At 37.0% G+C, this 27856-nt stretch overlaps 1 protein-coding gene across 3 annotated transcripts in view; it reads left to right on the forward strand.

The window, feature by feature from the left end:
• Nucleotides 1-17144: 17144 nt before the first annotated feature.
• The window catches only part of RXFP1 (relaxin family peptide receptor 1), a 46193-nt gene continuing 35481 nt past the window's right edge, over nucleotides 17145-27856 (forward strand). Inside the window, exon 1 of one of the 3 annotated variants that reach the window (XM_062611235.1) lies at nucleotides 17145-17537. In XM_062611235.1, the coding sequence (XP_062467219.1) occupies nucleotides 17489-17537 (49 nt within the window). In that variant the 5' untranslated portion in view covers nucleotides 17145-17488. The remainder of the gene's footprint in view (nucleotides 17538-27856) is intronic. The other 2 variants (XM_062611053.1, XM_062610981.1) reach the window with 2 other exon arrangements.

A 27856-nucleotide genomic window follows, 5' to 3' on the forward strand; every position in this document is an offset into this window, starting at 1 on the left:
ATTTAGCTATGTAAGTCTAAGTCCATTAAGTCTGGAAAAATTATGAATGGATCAATAAACACCGATTGCCTATCCCTATCAGTGCTGTCTGTCCAGTATACCTGAAAGAGAGACAATACAGTGATTTTTCTTGATGGCTTTTCCTCAGTCTTAGAATGAATTGTCTGAGGAAAATGTTTGCCCAGGACCGTGCTGGGGTTTTTAAAGAGTCCAAAATGAATCTATTTTTTCCAGTTCTGCAATTTTGTATTATTGCAAATCTATGTGCTAGCTAGAATTTCATGCTGCCAAATCTGATTACAGGATTGAAGTCATAATTGTTTAACTTTCCTCACAGAAGTATTGCATAAGATGTAATATTATTCATTCATCTATCTCTTGCACTTAAATTGTGTATTCCACAAAAAGAGAAAAAAAGAAAAAATTCAAATCTCCAGAATATCCAGAGAACTCACTATAGCTCTTTAAGCTAAAAATCTCCACTGCTATGTCACAGTAGTTCATGGCATTTTTCACCTGCAGACCCAAATATTATTTCAAGCAAACCCTAATACTACTGCTATGGCAGGTTATCATGTGAAGTGTTTGCCACCAGTTTGAGTCACTCCTCCTTTCCCCTGCTTTTCTTTCTCTTCATTTACACAGGGAAACCCAACAAGGAACCGAATAGCAAACTAACACAAAACACGTGCACCTGCTCAGAGTGGCTTTTGCACAGGTCCTGGAGGAGACTGCATTTGTTGTGAGAAATAGGTCATGCCAGGACATGTTGCACTGTTGAGGACACACAAAGAGGGACATCTGCCTGGGAGACTCTGCTCCATCTCTTCCCAGGTAGCCACTAAGGCAGTTTTCCCTTTCTCTTTTCTTTTTCCTTTGTCCTTTGTTTCTCCCCCCCCCCCCCAAAATAGGTTTTCACCATTACAATCTGAGTGTATAATCAGCCATGATCCCTCCAATTAGTCTTTCTGCACCTAAGCCTGTATAAGAAACAAATAATAACTCGTTGTGATCACTCTTTAAAAATTCATCTTGACATCCCCTAGGACTAGTCTAACTACAACAGCATGATACTTTCACTGGCAAGTGGTATCTTGATGTTAAACTAATTTTTTATATTCAGATGTACTCTGAGGATGACGTTTTCTTTCCGTGAGTTATATTACATCTCTGCTATTTTAACCATCATTTTTTACTTGTTATGTAGGTACCATGATTAACAGCTAGAAATGCAATGCAAAAAGTGCTTACACAACATGAAAATATGGTTGCATACAATCCCATATATCATGTAAAGCAACATATTTCAGGGTAACCAAGCATGTTTCTCTTACTCTTTATTAATACTTTCTCTCTGAGTCTAAACAAGAATCAAAGTAATATTCAAAATACAAACAATTCAGAGGAACAATATTAAATAAAAATTATGTGTTGCTTTTATCAAAGTATAGAGACTTAACTTTATAAACTTGAATATTATTTATTATGCTTTTATTTTTCTTAATGGACTTTCTCACTGTGGGAATGAAACCACACAGATGCAGTTAGAAAACGATTGAGTTGGAAGCAGGTAAAGTTATATGCCCTCAGCAGCCAGTTATTCTTGAAAAGCAAATTTAAACCAAAGCATAGTTGTTCTCATGTTTTTATTACAAACTGTTAAAATAATTGTGTACACCCAAATATTTTACAACCCAAACTTGAACAAGTTATATTACTGAGTGCATATTTAGAAAAGAGCTTTGAAGATAACTCAGTTGAATTTTTTCCAAGAAATATGCTTGATTTAAAGGTAGTTCTGGGCAAGAGTGTGTATGGTTTCTAACACAAGGAGACTATAATGTATCATACTTGCTAAGCAGGAATTCTTTTTTCAGGAAAACACATCTGGCATGTAAGAAAGGCTGCAATAGGTGGAGAGAAGAAAAAAAAAGAAGAAACATGATAGGAATGCCAAGATGGTTGTTTTCACAAAATAGGTTAACTCAAGCCAAATTAAAAGCAGTCTGGCAAACTTAATGTGTGACATTAGAAAGAGCATTTGGTGAGTATGAGTAAAAATGTAAACATAGTTAAATTTTACTTTGCACTCCTCAGCAGTCTGTAGTATTTTACAATGGCTGTCTAGAGCTTCTGGGTGTGCATATATAGAAGCTAAATACCCTACCACAGCTCACTATAGTCAGTTTATCTTCTCAAAAGAAGAAACTTTGAATAATCCTTTTAAACTCCACACTATACACAGAAACACAAGGTTCCTATGGCAGATACCTAGATTAGGTGCAGATATCTAGATTAGGTGCCTAAAGCTGGAGTATTTGAATTATCTTTCTCAGTTTCATTAATTTGCATTGGCTTTTTTTGAGAGAACGAGCTATTGACACAAGTCACCACAAAGAAGTAATTGTCTGTTTCTATGCATGAGTAACCAAGCATGCGAAGTCTGCTACCCACATTTTTTGGCTTGGCTGGATTTCTTGCCAGATCAAATTGTCTAGATAAAACACTTAAATAGACCTAGTATCTTTACTTTGGAAAAATCCAGATTTAGAGCCCGGTCAGGATTGTATGACTCAATTTCACCTCTAGTTTCTGTATAGTAGAGTTAGGAAGCCTTCTAGATTTTGCTGCCTAAATCTTACAGGGCAATTGAGTTTCCCCTGATAACCTTAGTCACAGAAATTATGGCAGAACCACATATAAGCTTCATAGGCGTGGTGTGTGAAGAGGTCATTTTATGTTATTTTTGTGCTGGGTCTGAGCCTGAGATCTCTTTAGAAGTGTCTTGTGAGAGCAGTCCAGCTTTTTCTGACTGTTTCTTGAAGAATTTACTATTAAAGTAGACAGTAAGGATGCAGACATGAAATATATGAAGGAATGTTGAATGTAGTGATTTCTAGTTTAACACCATGCATAAACTTGCATTTCTCTAGCAGGACAAACCTAATGGCTGTCCTGTCATCTCTCAAATCAAGAACACTTACTCACTATCTGTGTTCCAGAACTTACACTGTTAGGAAGCTGCATGACATTTAGAATCCCAGCACTATGGCCAGACCTGTTGCACCACCTGCAATTGTTTTTAGACTCTTACTGGGAGGGGAAGACCTGGATCTGTCTAAGATAGCATACATTAACTGGCTAAATGCCTCCTCTAAGGAGACCAACAAATGTAGTGACTGTAAGAGAAGCTTCATGCAGATGCCATGGAAAATTCACTGCACTGTTATGAAAACCCCTGAACAGTCCACAACAGTAAAGGTCTGAGGAAACCTAGCATATGAGTATTGGCAAATGTTTCCTGTATGACTGTGGCATGCTGCTTCTTCCACAGTGTCTGTGTTCCCATCGTAAGTGAGCCTAGGAAACCAGTATCCAATATAATAAAACAGGTTTTATGTCTCAGGGTGGCAAAGGAAATGAGATACGCAGCACACAATCACTGTCCATGCCACATGGGGAGATGCTGAATGATCAGCCACTGTGTCACATGCCATTTTGCTGATTTTGGAATACAGCAAAACACATTGTACTAATATGCTTCAAAGCTTTAAAATGCCTGCTGATTGTATTTTTTATGACCCTACAGAGAGGGAACTGCTAATCTGTATGGGGCATATTGTATCTGGTTAATTTGATAGACCATGTTGAAGAGAAGCTCATGTCTTTGCTGAATAAAATTGCAATTTAAATGTAACTCTCTGCTTGTTAGTCTAGAAAAGTAGAGTCTCATTTAATTGGCTTGCATTGATTGTTTGCAACTGCTTATTAGTTTAATACAGTGTTTTGACAAAACTGTAGCTTTCTCCTTCCTTTCAAATAAATGGAAAGAGAGGTTCCTACTGACACAGAATTCTGTTCAATCTCAATTCCCCAATATATGGATGTAAGAAAGATGTGTTTATAACCTCAGAAATTTGCTGTTTTTTTTAAACTGTACACGAAAGTGGAGCCTGAAAAATGAAAACGTGGAGACTGACAGAAGAGCATTACTTTTTTCTTCTTTGTGTACTGCTTGATCTGTCTGTGTCCCAAGGAAGTACTAATGATTTTGAACACAGATGAGAGTGGTGCACCAAAAGAACGAGTGAATGGCAGTCTGCAATATCCCTTACAGGCAATTAAGTATTTATAAAGGGTTATGTACTACACTGAAGACAAATAGGTTAGTTCTATCTGCATAGAGGTTTTGCAAACCTGCTGACCATTGTTAGTGTTAGCATTCAAGTAAAAATTGCCTTGCCAACTTACTAAGCAACTAAATAATCTACAAATAGAACCTGCCAAAGTGGGGGAAGAGAGAAAACAAACATAAAACTGATGAAATAAGTGCCACTTGATTGCTTGGACTTCATCTGGTCTCATTTTCAAGAACCCCTGACAAAAAGAAAAGACAAAATCTGACTGGTCTGAATATTGCCACTGGTTTGTCTCAGGAAGAGCTACAATACTCAAGAGCTCTGCTGAAAAGACAAGAGTCTGTTGACTGTTTCCAAGGAAAGAATCCACACCCTTGAAGTTACAAGCTCTGCCTTTACTAGTGCTCAGTAACTCCTTCATTATGGTGTCATTGCACAACCTTTATATTTAAGTCTTTGAGGTGTACACAAAGGAAAAGACACTTGCTACCACAGTAGTAGTCTGGTTAATAGGGGTTGTAAGAGCTCTTATCATGGTAATTTCTCCTTCAAAGCAAATTTTCAGTCTCGCTATTGACTTGATTAAAGTTGTTTGTTCTATTTTTACATCAGCCTTCCTGCTGGCTCCACGTAAATTGCACATTCACACCTAAAGGTGCCCCAATCTTTTCTTCATCTCTTGTTCACACTTTTAATTGACATCTCCTTTGAGCTATAGAGTAACAGTACCCACTAAGTTATTATGTGGACTGTACTATATTTTAGCTTATTATATATGAAACTTGCACTTTTATACACTGAGTTGGATTTTTGCTGAAAAGGATTTTGAAAGTCCACATTAAAAGATACGGAGGTTTTTGGGGTAGCATTATTATGGTTTCATTCTTTGAATTAAAGAAGCAGGGTTCTTCCAAATTCTCAGTAGCATGTACACAGAATCTTTGCATATATGGGATTCTATATTATATATATATATAATATATTAAATGTCAAGTATGAATATATAGTTATTTCAGGGTTTTATAAGTCTGTTATAATCTAAATAAAATATCCACATCGTAGGTGGAAAGTAGTCAAACTCTGATCAGGTAATAAGCAATAAATGTGTATTCTCTATTCTGAGCTGCAGCCTAGGGCTCCTGTGTGCCATCATGGTCCCAGGTAAAAATCATACTGCTGCCACTGTTTGCCATGGGGGCAAATGAGACAAATTTCACACGTTCTAAATCCACAAGCAATAGCTGTAGGGAAAAGGGAATATAGCATGCATAATTCTACAGAAATTTCCCCCAAATGAGCCCAAATTATACGTGTGTTGACTAAAGCATGTTTTATGTATTTTATGTAAAAGGTTTCTATATCTTCCTATGGTCATTTATTAGACTTATTAATTATCCTCATTATTAGAAAACCATGTATTATTTCTTGTTTGCACTTTCAGGCAAGGCTTTCAGCTCTTAATTGTTGCTTCATATTACCTCTTTCTTTGTTATATTAAATAGGCCATTGGTAACCAGCAAAATTAACTGTGATGGAAAGTCAGGTCAAGTTACTTTCTGATCTCTATTTTGAGAAACTAGAAAGAATGACTCACTAAGCTCTTTAATTTTTTTTTTAGCATGTTCTCAGCATATTTTCCTCATTTTTAACACCCTTTTACACAAATATCAATTTATATTTCCATCAGGAAAGTAGGCCAAGTATTTATGCACTTGCCTGTTTCCAGAGATAATCATTAACCTCTCTGATTGACATAACCAGATGCTCAAGGCACTTTAGGGTGAAGATCACCAGGCGGGGACACTAGGAAAATTTTACTTATTTATGTATGCCCCAAAATGTTCTTTACCTTCTTGACCCTTTTTGTTGCTTTTATATTGGCCACCTGATCACCTTGAACTTCTGAGTGAAAACATCTAGATAAAGAGCATTAAACACTCTGTAGCGCAATTATACTAAATAGCTCTCACAATACTTTTATCAGTAAGCACAGACCCAGCCCTATCCTTTCTTTTTAAATAAAGTGTCCAACAATTTCTTGTTCTTCTTGATGTCCCTTGCTAGTTGTATCTTGTTTTGTCCTTTTGGTTATCTGATTCTGACCAGCATGCCTGAGCTATACCTTTGTACTCATCTTCAGCGATCTGATTCCATTTCCATTTCTAGTACAGTCCCTTCTTGTATTAGAGTGCAACAAAAAGTTACTGATTAAACCCAGCTGATTCATTATTACTCTGTCTTTGTTCCCCACAGAATAATATTGTTTACACTTTCATTCTAAGTACTACATCCCTAAGGGGTTGCCAGATTTCTTCAGCTTTTTCTTTTAGATCAGTATTCCAGAAGAGTTCACCTATGAAACCTCTGATTTATGAAGTCTGCTTTTTGAAGCCTGGTATTTTTATTTTCTACTGCACCAGCTTTTGAAGCCAAAGTTTTCCTGCAGCTGTATTTTCTCCAAACATGTCAACAGTTTCAGCCCATTTTTGGTTTTGTTAAATTACATGTGAATGCTATAAAGAAGCAATAACAACTGAGTGCATGTAATAAGCATACAGGGAACAATGACTGGCAAAAGAAAGCAGCTTGTCAAAGTATTTTGTGGTATTTTTTATTCCACCTCTTCAGGAAATAAACAGGAGAGGGAAACTTGTCCCAAAGGAAAAACTGCGTGTCATTGCAGCGGAGTTGCCACATTTAAAAAAGCGCATGCAATAGTACACATGGCTAATGCTACATGGACCAAACTAAACTGGAATCTTACTCCAAAAGAAAAACAAAATTAATTTAAAGCAAAATAACATCCCACCTAATGAATTTTCATGAGCCATGCATGAAGAAAATCAGAAAAATAGTCTTGAGTTCTTTTTGTAAAAATTACTCAGACATATCTTGCTTCATGATGAACAGACTTGACAGTTAAATGTATTCCACAGAAAGAGAAAGCACAGATACCTCATGTAATATCTTGAACCTTCGTTTATATGAGCAGGTTTTGAAAACTTGAGAATAAGTGCTAAAATTCTGAATTTCTCTTCCCTGGTTACTGCCTTGTACATACACACAAAGTCCAGGCACAAGTTCCTAGAATTTGCAACAGTTACCAAGAAGAGCCTTCAAAACTGTATTTAATGTTTGACAATCTAGCCCCTCATTCATGTGTAAGAATTTTGATGGTATAATACTTTATTTCCTTTATCCAAGGTTGATATTAATAAAAATACTTGAATTTCCCAATCCAAGTCTTATTGCATTTGAGATGTTTCAGAAACGGAATGTATTTGTAAAGTTATATACTTAGAGGATAGGGAACTATTTCCAAACTTAGAAATGAAAAGAAATGATAAGTGTGAGCCAGACAATAAGATGGGACTGACTGGCATCCTATAGCAGTGCATTTCTAGAGCAGTAACACGGTGTCTTAGGCTGTTTCCTTTCAAAGTAATAAGCTTCATGAGGCTGCAGGATGATTGAACTTAAGTCAACTCGCATCCCCAACTTCAACACAGAGGTATTATTGTTAGCAGCAAAGAAAATGCTATAACAATTTGTGGTTTATAGAGGGCCATTTCCAAGTGCTGCCTGCATTCCTAGAATCAGATAATAGATAAGATTATCAGTGTAACACTTGCAGATGTCTCGGAAAAGGATTTCTCTATCTGTGCTGAAAAATAGAATCATTAATTCCTACTGGTCAGCTGCTCACAATGAGGAGAAGCAGCTCATTAAAGTGTCATCCTAATTCTTACTACTTTCAAATTTTTTTGTGTTGTCCATTCCATGCAAGATTTTTTTTTTAATCAGTTATGATGACCACTGGAAAAAGAGACCAAGGCATTAAACTAAATGCAGGCCAGAATATAGGGGAAAATAATGAACTTTCAATCAGACCTTGAAAAAATATGGTATATTGCATATTATTCTGAAAATTAACTTCCATATTTAATATTTTTTACTTCTTTTTTAACCTATTCTGTTCTATAAAGAAGTAGAATAAAGGAACAATTTTATAGCAAAGGTCATATAGAAATAAATTAATCATCACACAAGAACTCCTTAAAACCTTTCCCTCAGAAACCTTTCTTTTGACAAGTGAAAAGGTGTTATTCTCTCCTCTTTGTTGTTCTTATGTTGTTCTGAAATATAATTGTTCTTGGCTTATATGCTTTTGTAAGTAAAGGGCAGTATGAAGCATGTTCTGCAACATTCTCAGCCATGAAAGAAGAAACTGTTGATTTTCGGGATCTGTGCTCATGCTTCTTAAACATGCTTTAATAACCATATTTAAAGAGAAACCTTCATCTAGATCAGCAGTTACTAATAAGAAACTAATTGGCAGCTTGCTGATGCAGGTAAAAGAAAAATTAGCAAAGTCAATGCAAGCATATTGTGCTGCTTATCTCAAGAAATTAACCACTGACTTGGTACCTAGGCATGGGGTGTACTGCACACAGAAAACAGAGAGATGGTATTTGGCCAGTGCACAGGAGTGCAATGTATTGCCCTTGTATTTCCCAGCATCCAGAACTGCTGGACAAGGGGTGTGGAGGCATGAAACCCTGCCTAGACCTTCTGGAGACCACTGATGGCCGTGTTGCCTTTGACTTTACTAATCAACTGCTGACATTATCAGGCTCCACAGCAAGTTGAGTGCCTGCTGGGTAAAGGATTTGTGCTGAAAGCAAATGCCCAGGCCCTGACCAGGCCATGCTAACTGACCAGGACACACAAAACTCCTGGATATAAGATGAGAAACTGTTGACTGCTCTCTCCAGTCCCAGGGCAGGATGGTCTACAAGGCACTTCATTCTCCTCAGCATTTCCTAATGGCCACACCAGGAGGGTCCCTGCCTCAAAGGATGCCATTTTTACCTGCTTTTTTTCCCCGAAGTCTTTCACATGGCTGTGAAGTCCAAAAGGTTGCAGTGGCAAAAAGGTGGTCACTAATTCTACAGTGGTTATAAGGATACAGCATCAGCTATGACAAAATGTATTGATGGAGTTGATAAAATGCAGACAGTAGCTCACATGACATCCAAAGACGCTGCTTTAAGTTGTGTAAACTCACTTAAACTAGCTTTGTGTTAACCAGGGTAAGTATTGCTGCACTGTGGCCTTGGGAAGACATCCCAAAACCCTGACTAGTTTTGCGCTTCAAAGTATAACTGTTGTCAGTCGCAGCATTACTAAAATCTAGCTGAATTTTAAACAGGTACAAGTTTGTGTGGATTCCCACCACATTTTTAAATCACAGATTACAAATACTTATTTAAAAGGTGCTAATTTCCAAACTTGTCCTGGAAGGACGCCAATGTACCTCTAGCTCTGCTGAATGTTGATGGTCCTTACACTGAACGTCTTCTGCCTAGGTCTTTAGATTTATACCCTATATTACTGGAATTCATTTTTTTATTCTCAGACTATTTCAGCACACAGTTATTATCTTTTATAATAAAAAAATTGTTTTATATATTGATAAATACAGCTCTGTAGCAAGCCAACACTACAACCAAGGCATCTAAATGATGCCTGAATAAAGCATGCATAGATCAGAAATACAATAATTGTTGCTGCTTAGAATTCTACCCATCAGATCCTATTGAATTTTTTTAACATTTAGGGCAATTTTTGTAATTGTCAAAACCAGTATAATGTCTGTTAATCTGTATTTCCTCAGAGGCTTGAAGATCAAAGCAAATGGGTAGAAATGTAGATAATGAAAAAATCTACATTAAATTGTGTGAGATCAAAACCTGGAAAAATTTACCATATCTCTTATTTTTAAGCAAGCAATGAGGGCTGAAGGTAAAAAGGACATCCGATTGTCAAAAGAACATAGCATCTATACCAGTAAAATTCCTGCTAAATTGTATCTTCCAGACCACAGGATTCAGTTTATTATCTTCAGGTTAAAGCACCTCTAAGTTTCATTTCACTTCAACAGGCTCTAAAAACTAGATTCATCTGCCTGAGCCCTCTGAAGACTTGATTTCAGAGCACACCCGTATACCAATATAGGGTCAGTCTCCAGACAAAGCATAATGATTGCCCCTACTGTTTCTTGAGCATAAGTGTGTGTCAGCACCAAGCAGTACTGATTGTATTGCCTCCTTTCATGTCATAGCCTAGTGTTTAAAGCTTTTGAGCAGAACGTGGAAGATTTCATTCAATTTTCTCATACCTTACAGGGGCACACAAGGGATCAAGGGGAAAAGAATTAACAGTTTCTTTTACTGAAGCTACATTCCTGACAAAAAATAATCCGACATTGAGCCAGAAAGAAAGCACAAGACACAGCATGCCACTGCAATGCTAGTGACTTGAGCACTTGTCTAGGAATTTTATCTTATTATTCCTACCACAATGATATTTGCTAGAATTAACATGGAGATCATCCTGTGATAAAATACGGAAACAGCCCAAATGCTTTTTTAAAGTTACCTCACTATCTGTTAAGATTATACTGAATATTCTTAATGATATTAGTACATTCAAGATCATGAGGAAAAAATATGAAATGGAGAAGAACATTTTTATAATGTTAGTTAGCCAAACACTGGGGAAAAAAGCCCAAATATTTTTACTTGAAGTGTTGATTTTTTTTTAAATTATAAAGCCTTTAAAACCTTGTAGACTTGGCAACTTCAGCTGTATTTTAAAATCAGAAAAAAGAATAAACCTGGAGATCCTAAATTCCTATGGCTTCACCATGCAGTCTGCACAGTCACTTTGAAAATGTTTTCTCATATCACTCCCAGTGCTATAGAACTGCATGATTAATATTGAAATCAATTCCTCGTTTTAGCTCGAGCTGCTCATAGAAAGGCTTATTTATTTCATGTACAATTTAGTTGGAGGAAAGGAAGAAAAGCTTACCTAAATAAAAAAAAAACAACACTGCTAATATAAGCTCCTTCATCACAGGCTATCAGCTGTTCCCAAAACCAACATCTTTCCTAGCTCTGTCAAGCAATTTTCATTTTATGCTTCTCAAAAGCTGCAGTACTAGATGCAGATAAATGCTACATTTTCTTCGCTGATTGCATTAAATGTGTATCTGCACAAGAGAAGAAATCTAAATAGCACCCTCAACAATGAACTCAAACCCCCAGTCAGTTTGGGTCCTGGATATTTACTAACATTAGGAAAATTTTATTTCACTGGTCACTTGTAATTATCTAGAGATGACCTTAGGATATCTGAATTTCAAAGTTCCCTTCCATGCTTCCTGTTCTGTTTCATGTAGGCTATTGCAAAAATACAAAATTAGAATTGTAAATTAAGGTATTACAAAAAGGCACTGGATTGAAAATCATACCTGCTTCACAAAAGACAGGTTCATTTTGCAGTTTATTTTCTTCACAACAATGAAGTGGCAAACTGCAGCTACAGATAGTCTATGAATAATATTTCAAATACATTCTTCATTTCAGTGGTTCCTACTTCTGATAGTGTCTTCTCATATTATGTATCTGCCCTTTAATAAACCCTGCTTCCTCATATTGCAACTCTTCTCTTCTTCCTTCTTGAGCTTGAGGGGGAATGTTTGGGATTTGGGGTTTTTGTTTTTCACTGTAGAATGTGTTTGTCCTACATGTCCTACTGGCTGTTCCTTTTCTTGAATCTCAGTTAAACATTTCCTCAGTGCAGTTTATATCTTGCAGGGAATGTTGTGGGTTCACATGTAAAGGCGTGGATGAGTAAGCAAGCTGTAAGGAATCCAGGAGGCTCTTGGAGTATGTTGAGGATAACTTCTTACGACAGCCAAACTGTATGACCATGCTGGTACCACACATCTATTTTTCTCTGACTTTGAAGTTGGCTTTGGTTATTCTCTAACACAAAAGTTCTCATAGCTGAGTCATCAAAATACCTTGCATCCTCAAAACTTTACAAACTGCATATTTTTAGAGTTGATTTTGTCAAAGTATGACTTAATTGTCAATGATCATATGTTTGGTACCATCTCACATTAAAATGTATTGCTAGTGAGCATTTTAGGAACTTCACATCTTCCAGTATTGTATATTGAGTTATTCATATTTGGGAAGTTGGTCTTTTCTTCTAGAAGCTTAGGTGCTGTAAACAAAAATTGCATTCCCGAAGACAGGAAAAAGATAACATGGAAAAAGAGAATGTCATGCTGAAAAAAGAAGGATGTCATATACAATTCCTATGACATTCTCAAATGGTAAAGTAACTTACAAAAGCTATTAACATCAAGTCTATAATCATACACAATCACAGAAACACCGCTACAATCTTAATCAGTCAAAAGGCTGAAAATGGATGATTAAGAGAATATATGATTGGCAAATCTTATATGTTTGGTTATTTCAAAAGAAATGTACCGTCTACATTCCAGCAGCAGCTTTGGGTCAGGCACACCGGTGAGCTTTGCTCTGATTTAGTCAAAACACACAGCTGGAACAGACATCTGGAGAAAACCAGGGAAAATGAGGGATACAGTGAGTTTGCCCTGACTGAGGGCCTGCCTCCACACCAGCTGTAGAAGGAGAGCTGGACAGGGTCACCAAAGCACAGCAGCAGAGAATATCTTTTGCATAAGCTCTTCAATGAGCTCAGAGCTTTCTAGCTACTGCTGCTTATTCACTATTGTCTGCAGTCAATCTAGTGTCTCATTTACAAACAACAGAAGTCATGTAAGGGACAGTCTGTCATCCCTGAATCCTTCCTCTGCCTGCTTTTTTCCTGTGGAAAAGTGAGCCTCGTTGTGTTCCTCTCTATAGCTACAGCCACAGACCTAGCAAGGCAGTTAGTACATCTCTGCAGTTGAGAGCTGGCACTACAGCCAAAATTTGTGCAATTGCTTTAGATTAAAACAAGGTTGGCAGAACTGGTTTCTGTTTTGAGATGCTTGGTGGATATATGTATGTACTGAGAAGAAAAATATCCTGCTCTGTCCCTGTAATAAAGCTCTCCAGGGGAGAACATTTAGCTCAGGTAGTTTTTCCCAGCAGAGGAAAGTCTCTCCGCGCTCTCCAGGTGCAAATGCCAGTAATCCCAGCTCAGGTGCATCTGTGCTGATAAAGAGGGTCTGGAGAGGGAAGTCAGGAGGCTCTGCAGCAAAGGTGCTTGTGCAGTTAGCCTGGCCTGTTGGGCTAGGTGTCTCAGGCTTTTCAAGTTTGGGGAGGTAAATCCTATTAAATCTGTGCAATGGAGGGGAATAATCTTTATGAAAAGATAATATCTTCTTACAGTACTGGTTGAGTCACAAGTGTATGAGATAGAGAAATGAACTGCAGTACAGTCTACTGTTTGGAAAGAGCTCCTGTAGCTGAAGTCTTGTTTTACCTTTCTGTGCTTAAGCTGCTTAGATGTTCTTCCATTTTTATGAAGAGGTCCTTTAGTTTGCTCCAGACTCAGGAAACCTAGATGTAGGTGTTAAATAAGAAATGTAATCTCCAAATGCAACAGTAAAATATAGGGCTCTTATTCTTAGTTGTACTGTCTGCAAAGGATAGTGACGGAGCTTTGAAAGCCGTGTAGATTAAATACAATTAAGCCAATTATGTTCTTTTGCACAGTTAAATCTTTTGGATTGTAGGACTGACATACATAATAGAGGATTTACATTTTAAATGCTATGTTCTGAAGCCTTATCTGCAGATTAATTATTCACATTGCTATAACACAAAACCTAAAGTTTGGTCATCAAATGGGTATAAAAGTAACAGATTCACTTCTTGGAGTGTCATTTCTAAATACGAACTATATAGTCCTCATGACTGCATGGCAACATGGGCCTAGTTTTACTTTCAGTGCCTCATTCTGCCCTTCTTGGGTTTCACTAGGGCAGGAAAACTGCTGACAGTCTAGTCAGCATTTTCAGGTGAAAATCTGTTTTGCTTAATGTGCAGCTCTTGGTTATAAAATCACCACTGGCATACCTACTGTCTTGTGGGTCTTTGATCTGATACATGAAATAAAGATTCCTTGCAATATTTTTAATTAAACCAAGGGAAATTCCCACATTAGGAAAGAACAGAAATGTCTCTGAGCACTCAGTACATGGAGCAGCATGGTAACAAGTAGAGTTTGTATGTATCTGTCTGCACCACATAGACTAAAATTTGGAGATACCTTTGCTCATACCGGTGCTGAATCTGCTTGAAGCTTATCAGCTGTAACATTAAGTATGCTAGAATCAGAGTTTAAGGTAAAATATTTGTTAACCTCCAAGGGAGTACCTGTATTTTGTAGGTAAGTAAACTTTTTTCTTCAAGTTGAAAAGGAATTCCAACATTTCTACAGTAGCAGTGATTTACAGCTTAGTTCATGCTAATTCTTAATGGTGATGCGTACAACTATGGTTTGGTTACTTCTATGAATTTCCTTTTATTTAGTACCTAATGTAAAATATAGGAAGAAAACCCCACAAGATGCTAAAACTTCACTAATAACACTTATGTGAAAGTGCATCATGATTGCCATTATTCAACTCTAAGCCCTGTGTAATCAATTTAATTTCTAACACTTTGTAATAGAAACATGAGGTGACTCTTCTCAACAACATAATAGCCATAATTATTGGGATTTAGAAAACACTTCATTAATGTCATCTATTAGTTTGCAGTGTGGGTGGCACAATGTTGGTTTAATATTTGGGAGCAGGAGGTATCCTCCACAGATCTGACAAGTAGGTACTCTTTAGGTACTCTTTAGTCCAGCGCCAGATAGCTGTGACGACAAGAAGTGAAATTGCGACTATTTGGCAGTGACCACTAAAGTCAAATAGCACGTTTTTGATTGCGGTAAAGTCAGTTTAACTTGCTTATTTCTTGAAACTCAGAGGTAAACATTTGCATCATAACCCATACTACAGATTTCTGCAATGTTTTGGTGACTTCAGCTGTAGAATTGCTGTAAGTAGAAATACAAGCAAGTGCTGAATATTCTAATGAAGTCAAGCGTCTTCTCGAAGTTATTTAAAACAAAGATGTAACTCTGGTGTGTTATTTCCTTGCTGTGTAAGGAATTCCATATAAAGGCTATTCTTTTCTTGAAAAGGGAGTTCTAAATCACCAAAATATCATAGCTTTTTATGTTTTAGGCGGGAAGAAAGTACATATTCCTTTCTAATGCACAGAAGTGTTTCTTCCCAGAAGTAAAAATGCTTTCAAGTAAAGTAAGCCAAAACTATTTTTCAAAAGCTAGTAAAGTCCTGTTTAATGTTTTGTTCTAATAATGAACTTGCCTTTCCTCCTTTTCCAGCTCTGCATTCCAGAGTTCAGCAATGTGTGTTTGTAACTCTAGCTTCTTGGTTTAAGCATAATTACGCTGAGAGGATGGGCATGAAAGTGCTGCTGCTTCTTTATGTATTATTATGAATATATAAGAAATTTAGAAGATCTCAGTGGATTTTCCATAGAGCAAGTGTTCACAGCAAAATTAATGAGTATCCTTGCTAAAGGTCCTTGAAAAAAGAGGAAGGCTGAAAATGATAACTCCCATTGGGCCAGAGCTTCAGAAAATGTATGTGGGTGGTATGTACTACATTTTAGGGTTTTTCTTGTATACCCTGAGGTAGAAAACCTTTAGCTTTCATAGTGGGTCAGACTTCTTCTTGAAGAAATAGGTTGTTTGGTTTATTATTGTCAGGTAAAGATAGCCTATTCCAACCACATATCATAAATAGAGGTGACTAAATCAGAAGAAGAAAGCCACAGAGACAACTATGCTAAAAAAACCCACAAACCTTCTCTAACACATCAGTTCTACCTCATCCTGCAATAAAGAGGTAGAGCTTTTATTTTCTTTTCCCTGAAAGTATATTTCTCTTATCCTTTACATTCTTGGTGCAGTTTCTTTTCCTACCTTGGAAGCTCTTTTCAGCTCAGGCATTAGCCCTTATGTGTTAGCTTAATTGTTGAATAGTTGTTTGAGGCAAGTGTGGTTTTACTTGATATGCTCCTCACCTTATAAAAAAAAAACTTCTATAGGTCCCTAATCCATTCTGCCTGTAGACTGTCTAGTTTTGGTGTTAACACAATAGATGCCAATATACTTCTTGGGCTTCCATAGTTAAGAATCTTGGTTTAAGCCCTTCTATATCTTTTATTCTTTTTACATTAGAAATCATGAGACTGCCAGTTCATCATATCTATTTTATAGACAACTTTTCCATAGCAACAATGTGGACTTTACTTTTGACTATGATATAGATTTTTCCCATTATCTGAATTCATCATTTCATGTATGAGTCCGTGCATGCACATATTTCCTTAGTCTGAGAAGCTTTTCTTCCTTAGGTACCTGATGTAGCTGCTGACATGTTACCAATGCTTCCTGACCCTTGTCATGCTGGCAAGCTGTTGAACCTATAAAGCTTGTGTCTGATTGGCTTTTTGTTTAAAGAAAAAATTTATCAAAATATCTGAAACTCTTTGAGAGGAGGTAAAATTAAGCTTCTTGTCTTGAGTTCATCTTAATTGGCGGACTCATTTTGAAATATATCTTGCTGTGTGGATCAGTGTTAGACTTCACAACATAAAAAAAGATTTTTAACCATATGACTATATACGTGATGGAATATACTATGATCTACTGGTCGAAGACCAGATAAGATTCTCTCAAAGTGTTTAAATAAGGAGAAAAACTGTGAAAAATCTTATTCTCGTACTGTATATGTTTTGGAACACCGTCTTTTGCTCTTTCAGAATGATTTCTTTAGCATTAGTATTGAAGAGTGATTAATATCTAAAAATAGTGATATATTGTTATTGAAAATAGGTTAAATTGTGCATTTTTCTGTATTTCAGTAAGTGATCAGAATGCTACAGAGAGACTGTGATTATAAATTTCACTCCCCCTTATTTGAGAAACCACCCTTTTTTCATCTAAACTCTAACAAATATTTAGTTTCAAACACATTTGCTTAAATAAAACTATACTTTTCAGGCCTCTCACAGTATTGAGACAAGGAAAAAGAAAGGGGGAGAAGTGGGAGCAGAATGGACAGTGGAGCATTGATGTCAATTCTCTAGACCTGGCTGTGTTTTGTGCAGCAGCAGCTTTCCTTGGGGCAGATCTGTGTCCACACACACAGACCAGCCTTTGCCTACTGCAGAGTAGACCCCATTCTGTAAGGGAGAGCCTGAGGAGCCAGTGTGATCCAGGAAACTTCCGTATGTGTGTGCCAGAGAGGAGGAGAGAGGGAGACCTAGTGCAGAGGACAGTAAGGGAAGAAGGCAGGGGAGAGAAGGGAGTTTGCTTCATGCACTGCTGAAGGCTGTCAGAAGCAGACTATTCGAGCAGCGCGCTGGCTAGTGTGTGATTTAAGGGACAACGTTCACTGACTGCATTCATTGAATTGCTGAAGGACAGATATGACATCCGAATGCTACTTCTATATGTTCTTGCTTATTGGTACCAAGGGTAAGTGTACCTGGCTCTTTTTCTTGTTTTGAACATTGCAAAGCAGATAGCTGATAAACTTCAGCTGTGGATCTTTTAAAAACTGTTATCTCAGTGTTATTTTACAGTTCTTCATGGTAATCATTCTTTGATAGAATCAAAGTGTAATGCAGTCTCTCAAGGTTACTAGTTATGTTTAGGGATTAGATTTATTTTTCCTTAATGGTTTGAGAGTTACTATGAACAGTTATGAGCTGAAATTAAAAAATAAGAAACATTTTAAACATTGCATAAATACTTGCTGTAAATATTTAATGAAGGCACATATAGAACTGTCTCATTTCAGATGCCGTGAAATCCACATTTCAGACTCAGTAGTTTGCAGTGGTACTGTAGCTCTCAAAAAGTAGACTGTGGTCAGGTAGCAGGAATTTTTACCCTCTGATTCGGCATGATACAGCTTGCAAGATGGAGACTGAACCGAATCTAAGTTTTCTTTCGGGTGCAAATCACTTCTGTTTGGTGAGAGCCACACCTGACCTTCTGCTTACTTTAGTAATGTTTTCATTTCATCTGAGTACCCTGTCTGTAAGTGCTGCTTTGGACCTGGGTAAAGCTGTCGCTGTGAAGCTGCTAATACTGATCTGTAGGCTGGGTTTTCCTAATGGCTATAATTTTCTCTAGTTGTGATTTTATGTTAAAATTTGCCTCTTTTTGTGCAATATTAATACAATAGTGAAATAGTTACCGTTTGCAATAGCGAGTGTTTTGTTAAACTAATAGGAGCATAAGGTTGAATTCTGCTACAACCTTCTGTATTGAGCAGCAGCTTGTTCTCTCTCCTGCTTTTAAATTAAACCTTTTTGGGTTTATGTGTGCTTACTCTGCTGCTTAACATAAGTTTTGTAAGGGATATTGCCCTCCTGAGGAGTTTGGGAAATAGAGCTCCACTTACAGCTATTTTTACAGTTTCAAATCTTAGTTAAATCTAGGGAAAAACTCTAAGCAGTTCTATGATGTTTGGAGGAATATGTAATATGTGAGCTGCAAGCATAAAAGAACAATGTTATTAATTAATTTGGAATGAAGAAGGCTATGATAATGACATCTTATCAAGCCTGTGAGCAAAGTCTGGCTTCATACACAACCATGTTATCCATGAGCAATAATGCAATATTTAAAGGTAGTACTTCAAGGTATGCAAAATAAAATCTGAAAGATTTCAACATATTAAGCCTTTCCTATTACTGCTTTTAAACCAAAACAGTAAAATCTTGAAACATTCATACAAGATGTGCAAATCATTGTTGGTATAATTTCTACCGGGTTAAATTCATCTCAGCTGTGGAATTTATGAAACGTATCAAAATACATTAAAGCATATTGCAAAACAGGATGGCAGATGAGGACTGTGAATGACTAAAGGCCTTCTAGTATTACAGTTATGATGGCCATTGCCTTTTTAGGTGTTCATTGCTTCAACATATGTAGTATGTTGTAACATTTACAAGAAAACCATATGGCTCATCTATGTTAGTTAAAGAGAGAAGCAGTGCACTCACAGATTAAAGCACTGGCATGCCTGGAGTCTCTGCTGCCTACTAGTACTGTTTTCCCCTAGAAACAGTTCCTGTTTAGTGCCATTTCTCCTAACCTCAGTCAGTGCACAGTGCATAGCATCACTGCCTTTCAGAGTTTTAGCCACCCATCTGAAGCATAACCACATCTCCAAGTTGGATTTCATCTGCACAATTGATTTAACCTTTGTTCAAGATTTTATGCTAGCTGATATTAAAACAAACACTCCTGGAGTAAGTATAGCTGTACCTAGAAATTGGGTTTGTTGTTTATGGACTGCTAGAAGTTCAGCTGCAGAGTTTTGTTGAGGGAGGTTGGGTGTTTTTGTTGTGGATTTTATTTCTACAACTCTCAGATGCTCCTAATTCTTTAAAAGTTAAAATGAGAAATACCTAGCATAAAAAAACTACTCTTGCCTTACCCATCCATATCCATCCAATCTACATCTGTCTGGTTTTCCACTCACCAACTAAAGCTGCACAAAAATAACACCAGTAGCTCTTTTATTTTACTGTGTTCCTTCAAATTCTTGATTAAATCTTTTTTATATGAAAACCTTTCCTTCCAAAATCCAAATAATCAAGCTAATCCAAATAATCATGCCTTTTATGCAGCAGCAACTCTCAGCAACTACCTTACTGCCTCTCGTGTGGGTTATATTATTCCAGGTAAAGGGTTTTTTTTTTGAAACAAAGCACCATATGTACCATAGTTTTCACCAGTGCAGCAGCATCAGCTGTAACATGGACAAATGTAAATTTCTCACTCTGGTTGTTTAACTGGCAGCATTGAATGGGTAGTCAGGATAAACATCTGCCTGGGTGGCTCATGCCATTGTGAATCTAGCAGGACACACAGGCATGTGGCTGGCATTGCACTGGCTGCTGCCACATCTTGTCTCTTAGTAAAATAATCAGCTGCAACAACCATAGTATGTATTTGTGTCTTTACGGTCACTTTGATTAGCTCTCTGTGGACAAAAACGATTTTGTCCTTCTGGACTTTGGCTAAGTGCCAGGCCCTCAAACAATTCATTAATCAATCATTAGGAAAAACAGAACATTTGTATATAAAACTATTCAAACTGAATTCCAACAGAGATTTGGCAGGCTTCTCATGGAAAACAATTGTGGCTGCTGTTTTAACCCTGTATGCTCTGTGCCCCTACCTGAAGTTTTACGGTCCTATTTCTTCTTGTACCTACAGTTCCCCTTCCCTCCTCTTTCTTTTCTTCCCCTCATATATGTTTTTTCCTTCCCTTAAGCTCACTTCAAAATGCCGAGGAAAACTGTCTTAAAACCATTAGATACTTGCTAGCCCTCCTGGTGCTGCATGCATGTGGCAGCTGTTTTCAAGGCCAAGATATACTGAATGCTTTCTGCCAAAGGTAAAGGGAAAGAAACCTTCCCAAATTTTCTGAAGTGTAACTTCATGATTTTGCAGGAAACTGCTCTTGTTTACATAGCTTGTAACAACTTTTAAGATCCCTTGCAGATTCGCAAATGGGAAAGTTTACTTAAGCCAGCCTTTGCCCAGGCTTAAATTACCACTGTATAACAATAATTTTTGGTTATTTCTTTTCTTCCATTTAATTTGGGCATTAATCTGACCGGCTTCCCTGTGGCTAGAAGAACAATGTGCATCTTGTAAATCTATGTGTACAACAACAAAAAGATCTTTACAGAAAATCAGGGATGAAGACTAGGTTTACTGAGGAAAATTTCCTTTCATGTCAGTTAGGAGGTAGTGAAAAATCAGTGCAAAAATAAACTAAAGCTCTGAGAGGTAGTTCATTGCCACTTGTTCAGGCTGGGTTTCTTGCAATTGCTGCATGGGCAAAGGTGCTTTCACCCCTCCGTTGGGTGACACTAGGGGTGGTCCAACTTGCAAACCTGTCTTGTCTGTTTATAGCAACTCTACCAGACTTGAACCATTTGCTCTGAAATTTTATATGCAATATGGACTTTTATTCACTTGGAGCAAGAAGACAAAATATACCAAAATAACTTCAGTTTTTCCTAAACTGAGGAATTGGTACTTTGATGATGTTGTAGGATTCTGGGAATCTTGTATTAAGCAATGCCTTTTCTTAAAGGCATAAGTACTTCTGCACTTTCCTCCATAAAAATCACTGTGTCTGAGAGAAAGTCCTCTGACAGACCATCCCACTAGAACTAATGAGCATGTTCAAGCCTAGTTGCCGTAGCATAAAAATTAATAACCTTCTCTGATGGATGTTCCTGGATGCTAGAAGCCAGCAGGAATCTCATCAGAGGAACTGTCACCACTGATAACTTCACCTGTGATCTCTGTGAAGGTTTGCTGGTGGTGCCATGTGTCCCATAGTCTGAAGCTGTCAAATCAGACTTCGAAGCAAATGAGTCAAGGCATTGAAAGGGACAATGGAGATCAGAAAGGCTGTTAGTCTAGGAGGGTAGAGACTGAGGAAAGGAATGTGTGAGAGGGAGCCAGCAGGCAACTAAAGGAGGACAAGGAGCTCTGAGAGTGGGGAGTGTCTAAAGTCAGAGGATGATGAGACCAGAACTAGGACCCTACGTGGACAGAAGGTGGTGAGAGGGTGGGAAGCAGCTAGTGATTAGGCAAGAAAGGATGGACATGAGGTAAGCAGCCAGGGCAAGGAAAAGATGAAACTGACCAGAAAAAGGAGCTGTGCTTGGTGTAGGTGAGCACTATGCTACAAAGCTGGAAGGAAGCTCAAGATTGTCCTGTTGCTTATTGTGTCCTTGCAAAATACCCCCTTCTCCTTAACACCTCTGCCCAATGGATGGTAATTAATGTTATTGGACCACTCTACCCTCTTAGACACTAAAGGTCTAAAGAGCTAAATGTTCTGAACTAATGATGCAACATGGTGTCATGAAATGTTGGTAGAAAACTGACTTCCTCTTTTAATAATCTGGGATGTTACTTATATCAAAGAACTTTATTAATTTTTGAAAATCAGTGCTTAGGAATCGAAATGAAGGATGCAATCTTCATTTGACCTATGTGCACATACTACGCTTTCTTCAGGCTATATCTCCACAAAGACTTGTGCTTTGTATACTGCATTTGAAGAACAAATCAGAAACAGTGAATTATGCTGCCTGTGTGACCCTTTATTCATTTGCTGTGGAAGATAAATTGTGAGTGAAGCTGGGAATTACAAAATGACGGCTGTGTGATGAAAGGAGCTGAACTCTACTGTGGAAAACTGATTTCTGTTCCTGTTTCTTGCCCCAGACAGTGATGCTCTAAATACTTTGTAATAAATTGATAATAATTATATGGCAGGTTTTCTAGATTTTTTGGTTTGATCATCCTGATGTGGCAGCGTTCATTTCACAGCTGACACTTGAAATCTGTAAAAGCTGTGCTTTAACTAATCTGTGAAGCTGATTCTGAAAGTAGAAACCTAAAATTGCCAGAAACACTCTCCATACATATGTTAATGTCTCGGCTCCCCATCTGAGCGATAATACCATGTTCTAAACTGTAATCTAAGCAATCTGTGAGGATTTAAAAATGGGAAGTCTAATTATTGTAGGTTTATGGCTGAACAAATGGGGACTGTAATACTGTAGCTTTTAAGTGGTTAGACCATAGGCTAAGCAGCACGATGTCAGTAATCCATTAGAAGACTAATCAAAGTGTAGATAAAATGCCTGTAGTATTGTATGGGGGTGTGATTGCAGAAATATACGCAATTTAAAGATCTGTGACAGAATTTGAATGTATGATACTAATAACTGGTGTCACACATAAAGTGACTTTGCATATGCAAAGAGGTAATGCATAATATTATGCTCACTACCTGCTGTGTTGCCCTCGGTGCTCATGGGGGATCCAGCGTGCAGTTGACCTGTGCGACATACAGATACAAGGAAGAATGACTGATGGGAAAACATGGGTTTGAATGAGTCTCTGGAGGCCCCAGCTTTGGCCCTGGGCAAGCAAGTTGTCCCTGTACACATAATGGTAGGGGAAGAAGGTGGGCAAGCTGTGGAGAGGAAAAGCCCACCAGCAGCTGATCCTGAAAGACTTGTGAATGTGAGATCACTTAGCAGAGTTTATCCAGAGAGCATGTTAAATCACTCAGCTCTTTATACCACAGGTCATTGTGCTCCACCAGTGCACTCTCTACTCCCAAGGCTTTATTTGGTCAAATTTAGTCAAAATGTTCACTCTCAGTCAAGTAACTATGTCCTCCAGAGCAGAGCAAGGACCACTGCGGCACTACAAATGGCAGGGGCTGTACAGTGACTGAGACTCTAAGATGTGAATAGGTTTGTCAAAGCAGGTGAACATTGCCTCTTTCTCCTCTGTTCTGCAAAGAAAATAAAAGCACTGACTTGATCAGGAAAATAAGTCTTTTTCCCATCATAGACCTGATTGTCAGTGCTGTGCTGAACCTGAGGGGGAAAGGCACAGTGCTTGGAAAGCTTCTGGCAATGTTCTTTTAATTAGAATTACTTTTTTCTGTTTTACTTTGATTTTCAGTTGCTATTAAAAAACTGATATATGTATATGAGAAATTCAAAAATAGGTGAGGTAGCAACAGACCGCACCTTCTTTGGAATCAGCTACTAAGAACACCATCCTTTAATCAAACATTAAGTTCTGGCCACAACTTAGTTAAAGCCAAAGGTTGCACTGCATGGGAAAAATGAATTTTAAAAATATGTGATTGTAGGTCAAACGCCTTGATTAGTCTAGAGAAGTTAATGGTAATACAGTTGACAAAGATGAAAATACACTTCCAGATGTCATTTTCTGGTCTTCAATTCCATGTTAAAACACGTGAACTAACTGTCTTACCTAGGAACCACAGGCACTGGTTTTCAGACACTTTCATTCTGTTCTGGTATTGAAATAACACTGCAAGCTTCTAGTTCTGTTGGTATTTTCTTCATATTTCACAGCCTGTTGTATCATAACATTAGTTTCAGTGGTTCTCAACTCATTCCTTACAGATTCCTCCTGTGGCTGGTTTGAAAATATTTTAATTTAGAAATGCTGCTAAATCTTCGGTACAGATTTTTCAGCATCATGCAGAAAGGACACAACCTCTCTCTTCTTTTCAAATGCATATCAGAAATGGGTGTTAAATAGTTGGGCTTTTCTACACTCCTAACTGTTGTATGTCACATGAGGGTCTTATTTTTCTTAATATGTTTTTAAAAATAACTATTTTTTCTAATAAGTACTGATTATTTCTCCAGCCTGCTCACTTACACATTTTTAGGTTTTATCATTATTTGTTCTTATTTTAATTTTTTCTTTTTTAAATCATTTACATATTCACTGCTTTCACATCATCTTTTAACCAGATTGGTTTCTTGCCCACAGAAATAGTTCTCGTGTTTATGAATGTGCAGCTTTGGAGAATATTACCAATCTTTTTAAATTACCAGTTTTAAGTGCTGGGGTATGATCTTGTAAGTTACAAAAAATGTTATTTTGATATAATTGCCTTTTCAGGAATTACCTCTTTATTGAAATAAGGTATCACAACAAAATTTGTAAAGTTAGATGTAAAATTTTAAGATTTGCTCTCTGGACATGTCCAGCAACATCCTGTACATTTTATGTAGGGAAGCATTAGGAGCTAAGAATATTTAATGCATCTTCACAGGGTTGGTTACAGGTATTTGCTTATACAGAGCATGGTTTCACCTGTTAACAATAAGAACACACTCAATGGCAGGCATGTGCATCGTCGTGTGTTGATTTAGCTGGAGTGGGGTCAAAAGGAAGAAAAGGAGGAGCTATAGACCATGTGGAGGCAAAATCCTTCAGTAATCCATGCAAATGTACTGTTTAGCTGCATCTAAATACAGAGAAAAACTTCTGAATATAGTTTCTCACTATCTTTTCTAACTTAGTTGGGAAAATAAATATCCAGGTAACTTACACCTATGTTCTGCTGTGCAACATTTCTTTATATACACTAATAATTGCATAAAATCTGAAAGTTATCATCTTAAAATCTTTAACTCTCTATCTGCATGCACATGTTTATATAACCTGCAAAAGAAGCAATAAGCCAGATGTCTCCAATAGTGGTTCAACCAGCAAACATTATTCAGTCTAGGAAAGTCAAAAATCCTGTTAGCTTGAGATAATTTCTGGTTTACGGCATTTTAACTGGCGTGTCACAATTTATAGCTGTGAGTTATGTTTACTCATAGTAAAATACAGTAGGTATTGGAAAACTTGTGGGTTTTAAATTGAACCAAATATTCAGATGTATTTATTTAAGCACAGTGCCTTCAAACTGGTTTTTCACATGATAGTCCCATAAACTCTCAGGGAAAAAAAAAGACCTCTAAAATACTTTCAGATTATATTACTTCAAAACAGAACAACAGAGGGTTCCATTTTTATAGTACTTGAGGACAGTTGAATCTCACAGATTTGTAGAGCAAATCAACCTCCCAGATTTGAACTTGTAGTTCCATGTAAAATTTAAATTCTTGATAGTTATAAATGGTTCTGGGTAACAAAAGTAAGTGAATAAATAAAATGTATCAAGTAATCTTGTCTTGGGCTCAACAAGAAATACTATATTATATTACAAAATTAATCTTTAGGATGCTTCAAGCTTCATTGTATATTCTGCTGGCTTAGTTACATTATAAGAATGATCATTAAAATACTTTCAGTCTTTATTAAAGGCACAGTGTATGAAAAAAATGGATTATGTTTCATATTTCAAATATTAGGGCTCCCAAAACAGTTTTTTCCATTTCTTTCCCTGAAGTCTTATGTAGAAAAAGCTTACCTGAGAGTATTTTACAAAGATTTATTTAAGATTGTGTTACTTGGGTTAAGAGGACAAATATTGCAGCTTGCTTAGTTCAAGCAGTTCAGTAGCAAAATAAGAGACTAAAGAACAAAAGAAGATGAAGAAAGAGAAAATAAAATCTCCCACTGCCCCTCTTCAGGTTCTCTTCCCCACCCTTGGGTTGGGCTGACTGTTCTCAAACCTGTTTTTCTATCAGTCATCAGTGTTTTGTTCTTTTTTCCCTGTCACAAGAGCATTCTGAAGTCACTGTGAAAGAAGTTACAGCTAAGTCATGGAACTTGGGGGGAGACAGGAAGAGAGTTTTGCCCTCTTTTATCTAAGAAAAGATAGGCAAAGTGTTACTTTGCTTAATCTTATAGATTGTTTTCTCTTATGAGAAGTTAATGATAGTCAAGTAATTCTTTCCTGTTCTGCTCATTTACAAATAACATATTCTCAGAACATCATACAAGTAGAATATCAGCAACCAATTTTGCTGTTGCTGCCTGTCTAATTGCAGCTTTTTTCTTAGTGCTTTGCTACAACTATTTTCTGTCTTATCTCCTGGATTTCTTTTTACTTCCATGCATGAACACAAACTCCTCTATATGGTATTGTGTCATGAAAGTGACTTAAATCTGCCTTTTCTTTATGGAAACTTAAGACACATATTACAAATGTCTGTTGTTTGTCAATGTAAATAATTTAGTTCTCACTAATCAGTGTTTCACTTTTGCTTACTTTACATATGGCTGACTGGGTTAAGTTGTGCAAAGCATCAAGACTGAAGTGAACTTCTTTACTGTAAACTATTGTCATTTTGCATTTAAACTCAGAATGCTGGTTATTCAGGTGAGATGAATGATTGTTGCTTGAGGGACACTAATTTATTGATAGCCAGTTGTCCTTGATCCTCTTGGCTTAAAGTGCATTTTAAATTATTTGATTGCTCAGAATTAAAAAAAAAACAAGCATCTTCATTAGGTTACGACTGTGTTATGAGACAGAAAAATAAATGTAAGATACATGGCAAGTACTACTATATATAAAACTTTTCTCCTCTAGGATTATGAAACGTAAAAAAATGCCACTCCTGGTGTGAAGTTTGAGATTTCTTTATTTTTTTATTTTTTTTATTCATATCTTCAAATCATTAACTTACAAATGTGCTGTTTCAAAGGAGGAAATTAGATTATTATTTTAAACAGAGTTCTTTTATCTTTGGGGCTCAAAGAACCAGCCCAATTGGAGGCCTCAGTGAAGAATCCGCTCCTGTGAGAGGTGTTTTCCTCGATTTTAATGGCTAATCACTGCCCTTCTGGGCCTTTCAGGTGGGATGATACTGCCTAGTACTGTGTATTTAACACCTTTACCTTGGTGCCTTCATTTTTGTTCTATATCTAATGCCACCAAAACAAAACTCTAGCTTTTTATGTGTCCAGCTTTAGACTTGATATTGCACTGCTTTGAAAAAGAAATTAATGAAATCAAATGAGTTACACCAATGCAAAACAACACTAAGGCAAAGGAAAGCCTAAGTGATTTTATTTTCTATTGGAAATCATGTAAGTATATTGAGGTAGAACTTATAATACTTCAGTATTATTTACATTCTGTGTATGTGGGGAGAGGAAGAAAAGGGGAAGAGGGATGTCAAAAAGATTTGGCTCTGCACATTAATTTGTGTCTTAGACATTTTGCTGAATTATTTTGTAGCAGATCCTCTGGCAATGCGCTATAAAAACTGAGTTTCCAGATAAAATTCGTTATAGTACATATAGGGTTTTTTTCAAATAATATTATCTCTTTCAGCTTTTTCTGTTCATCAAAATCTCTTTATTCTAAATTCTGTGTAAGCAGAATAAAAAGACAAATTAGTAAAAGGTATAAGAGCCAAATCCTCTGGCAGGGTGCCACATGACCAGTCTGAATTGCTCTACTGGTAGTTTCTGGCCCTGAAGTAGATTTATCTGGC

Source organism: Pezoporus occidentalis, unplaced genomic scaffold, assembly GCF_034315485.1.
Source record: "Pezoporus occidentalis ecotype Australia unplaced genomic scaffold, CSIRO_AGI_Poc_V1 ctg1, whole genome shotgun sequence".
In the NCBI taxonomy this organism is placed as follows: domain Eukaryota; kingdom Metazoa; phylum Chordata; class Aves; order Psittaciformes; family Psittacidae; genus Pezoporus; species Pezoporus occidentalis.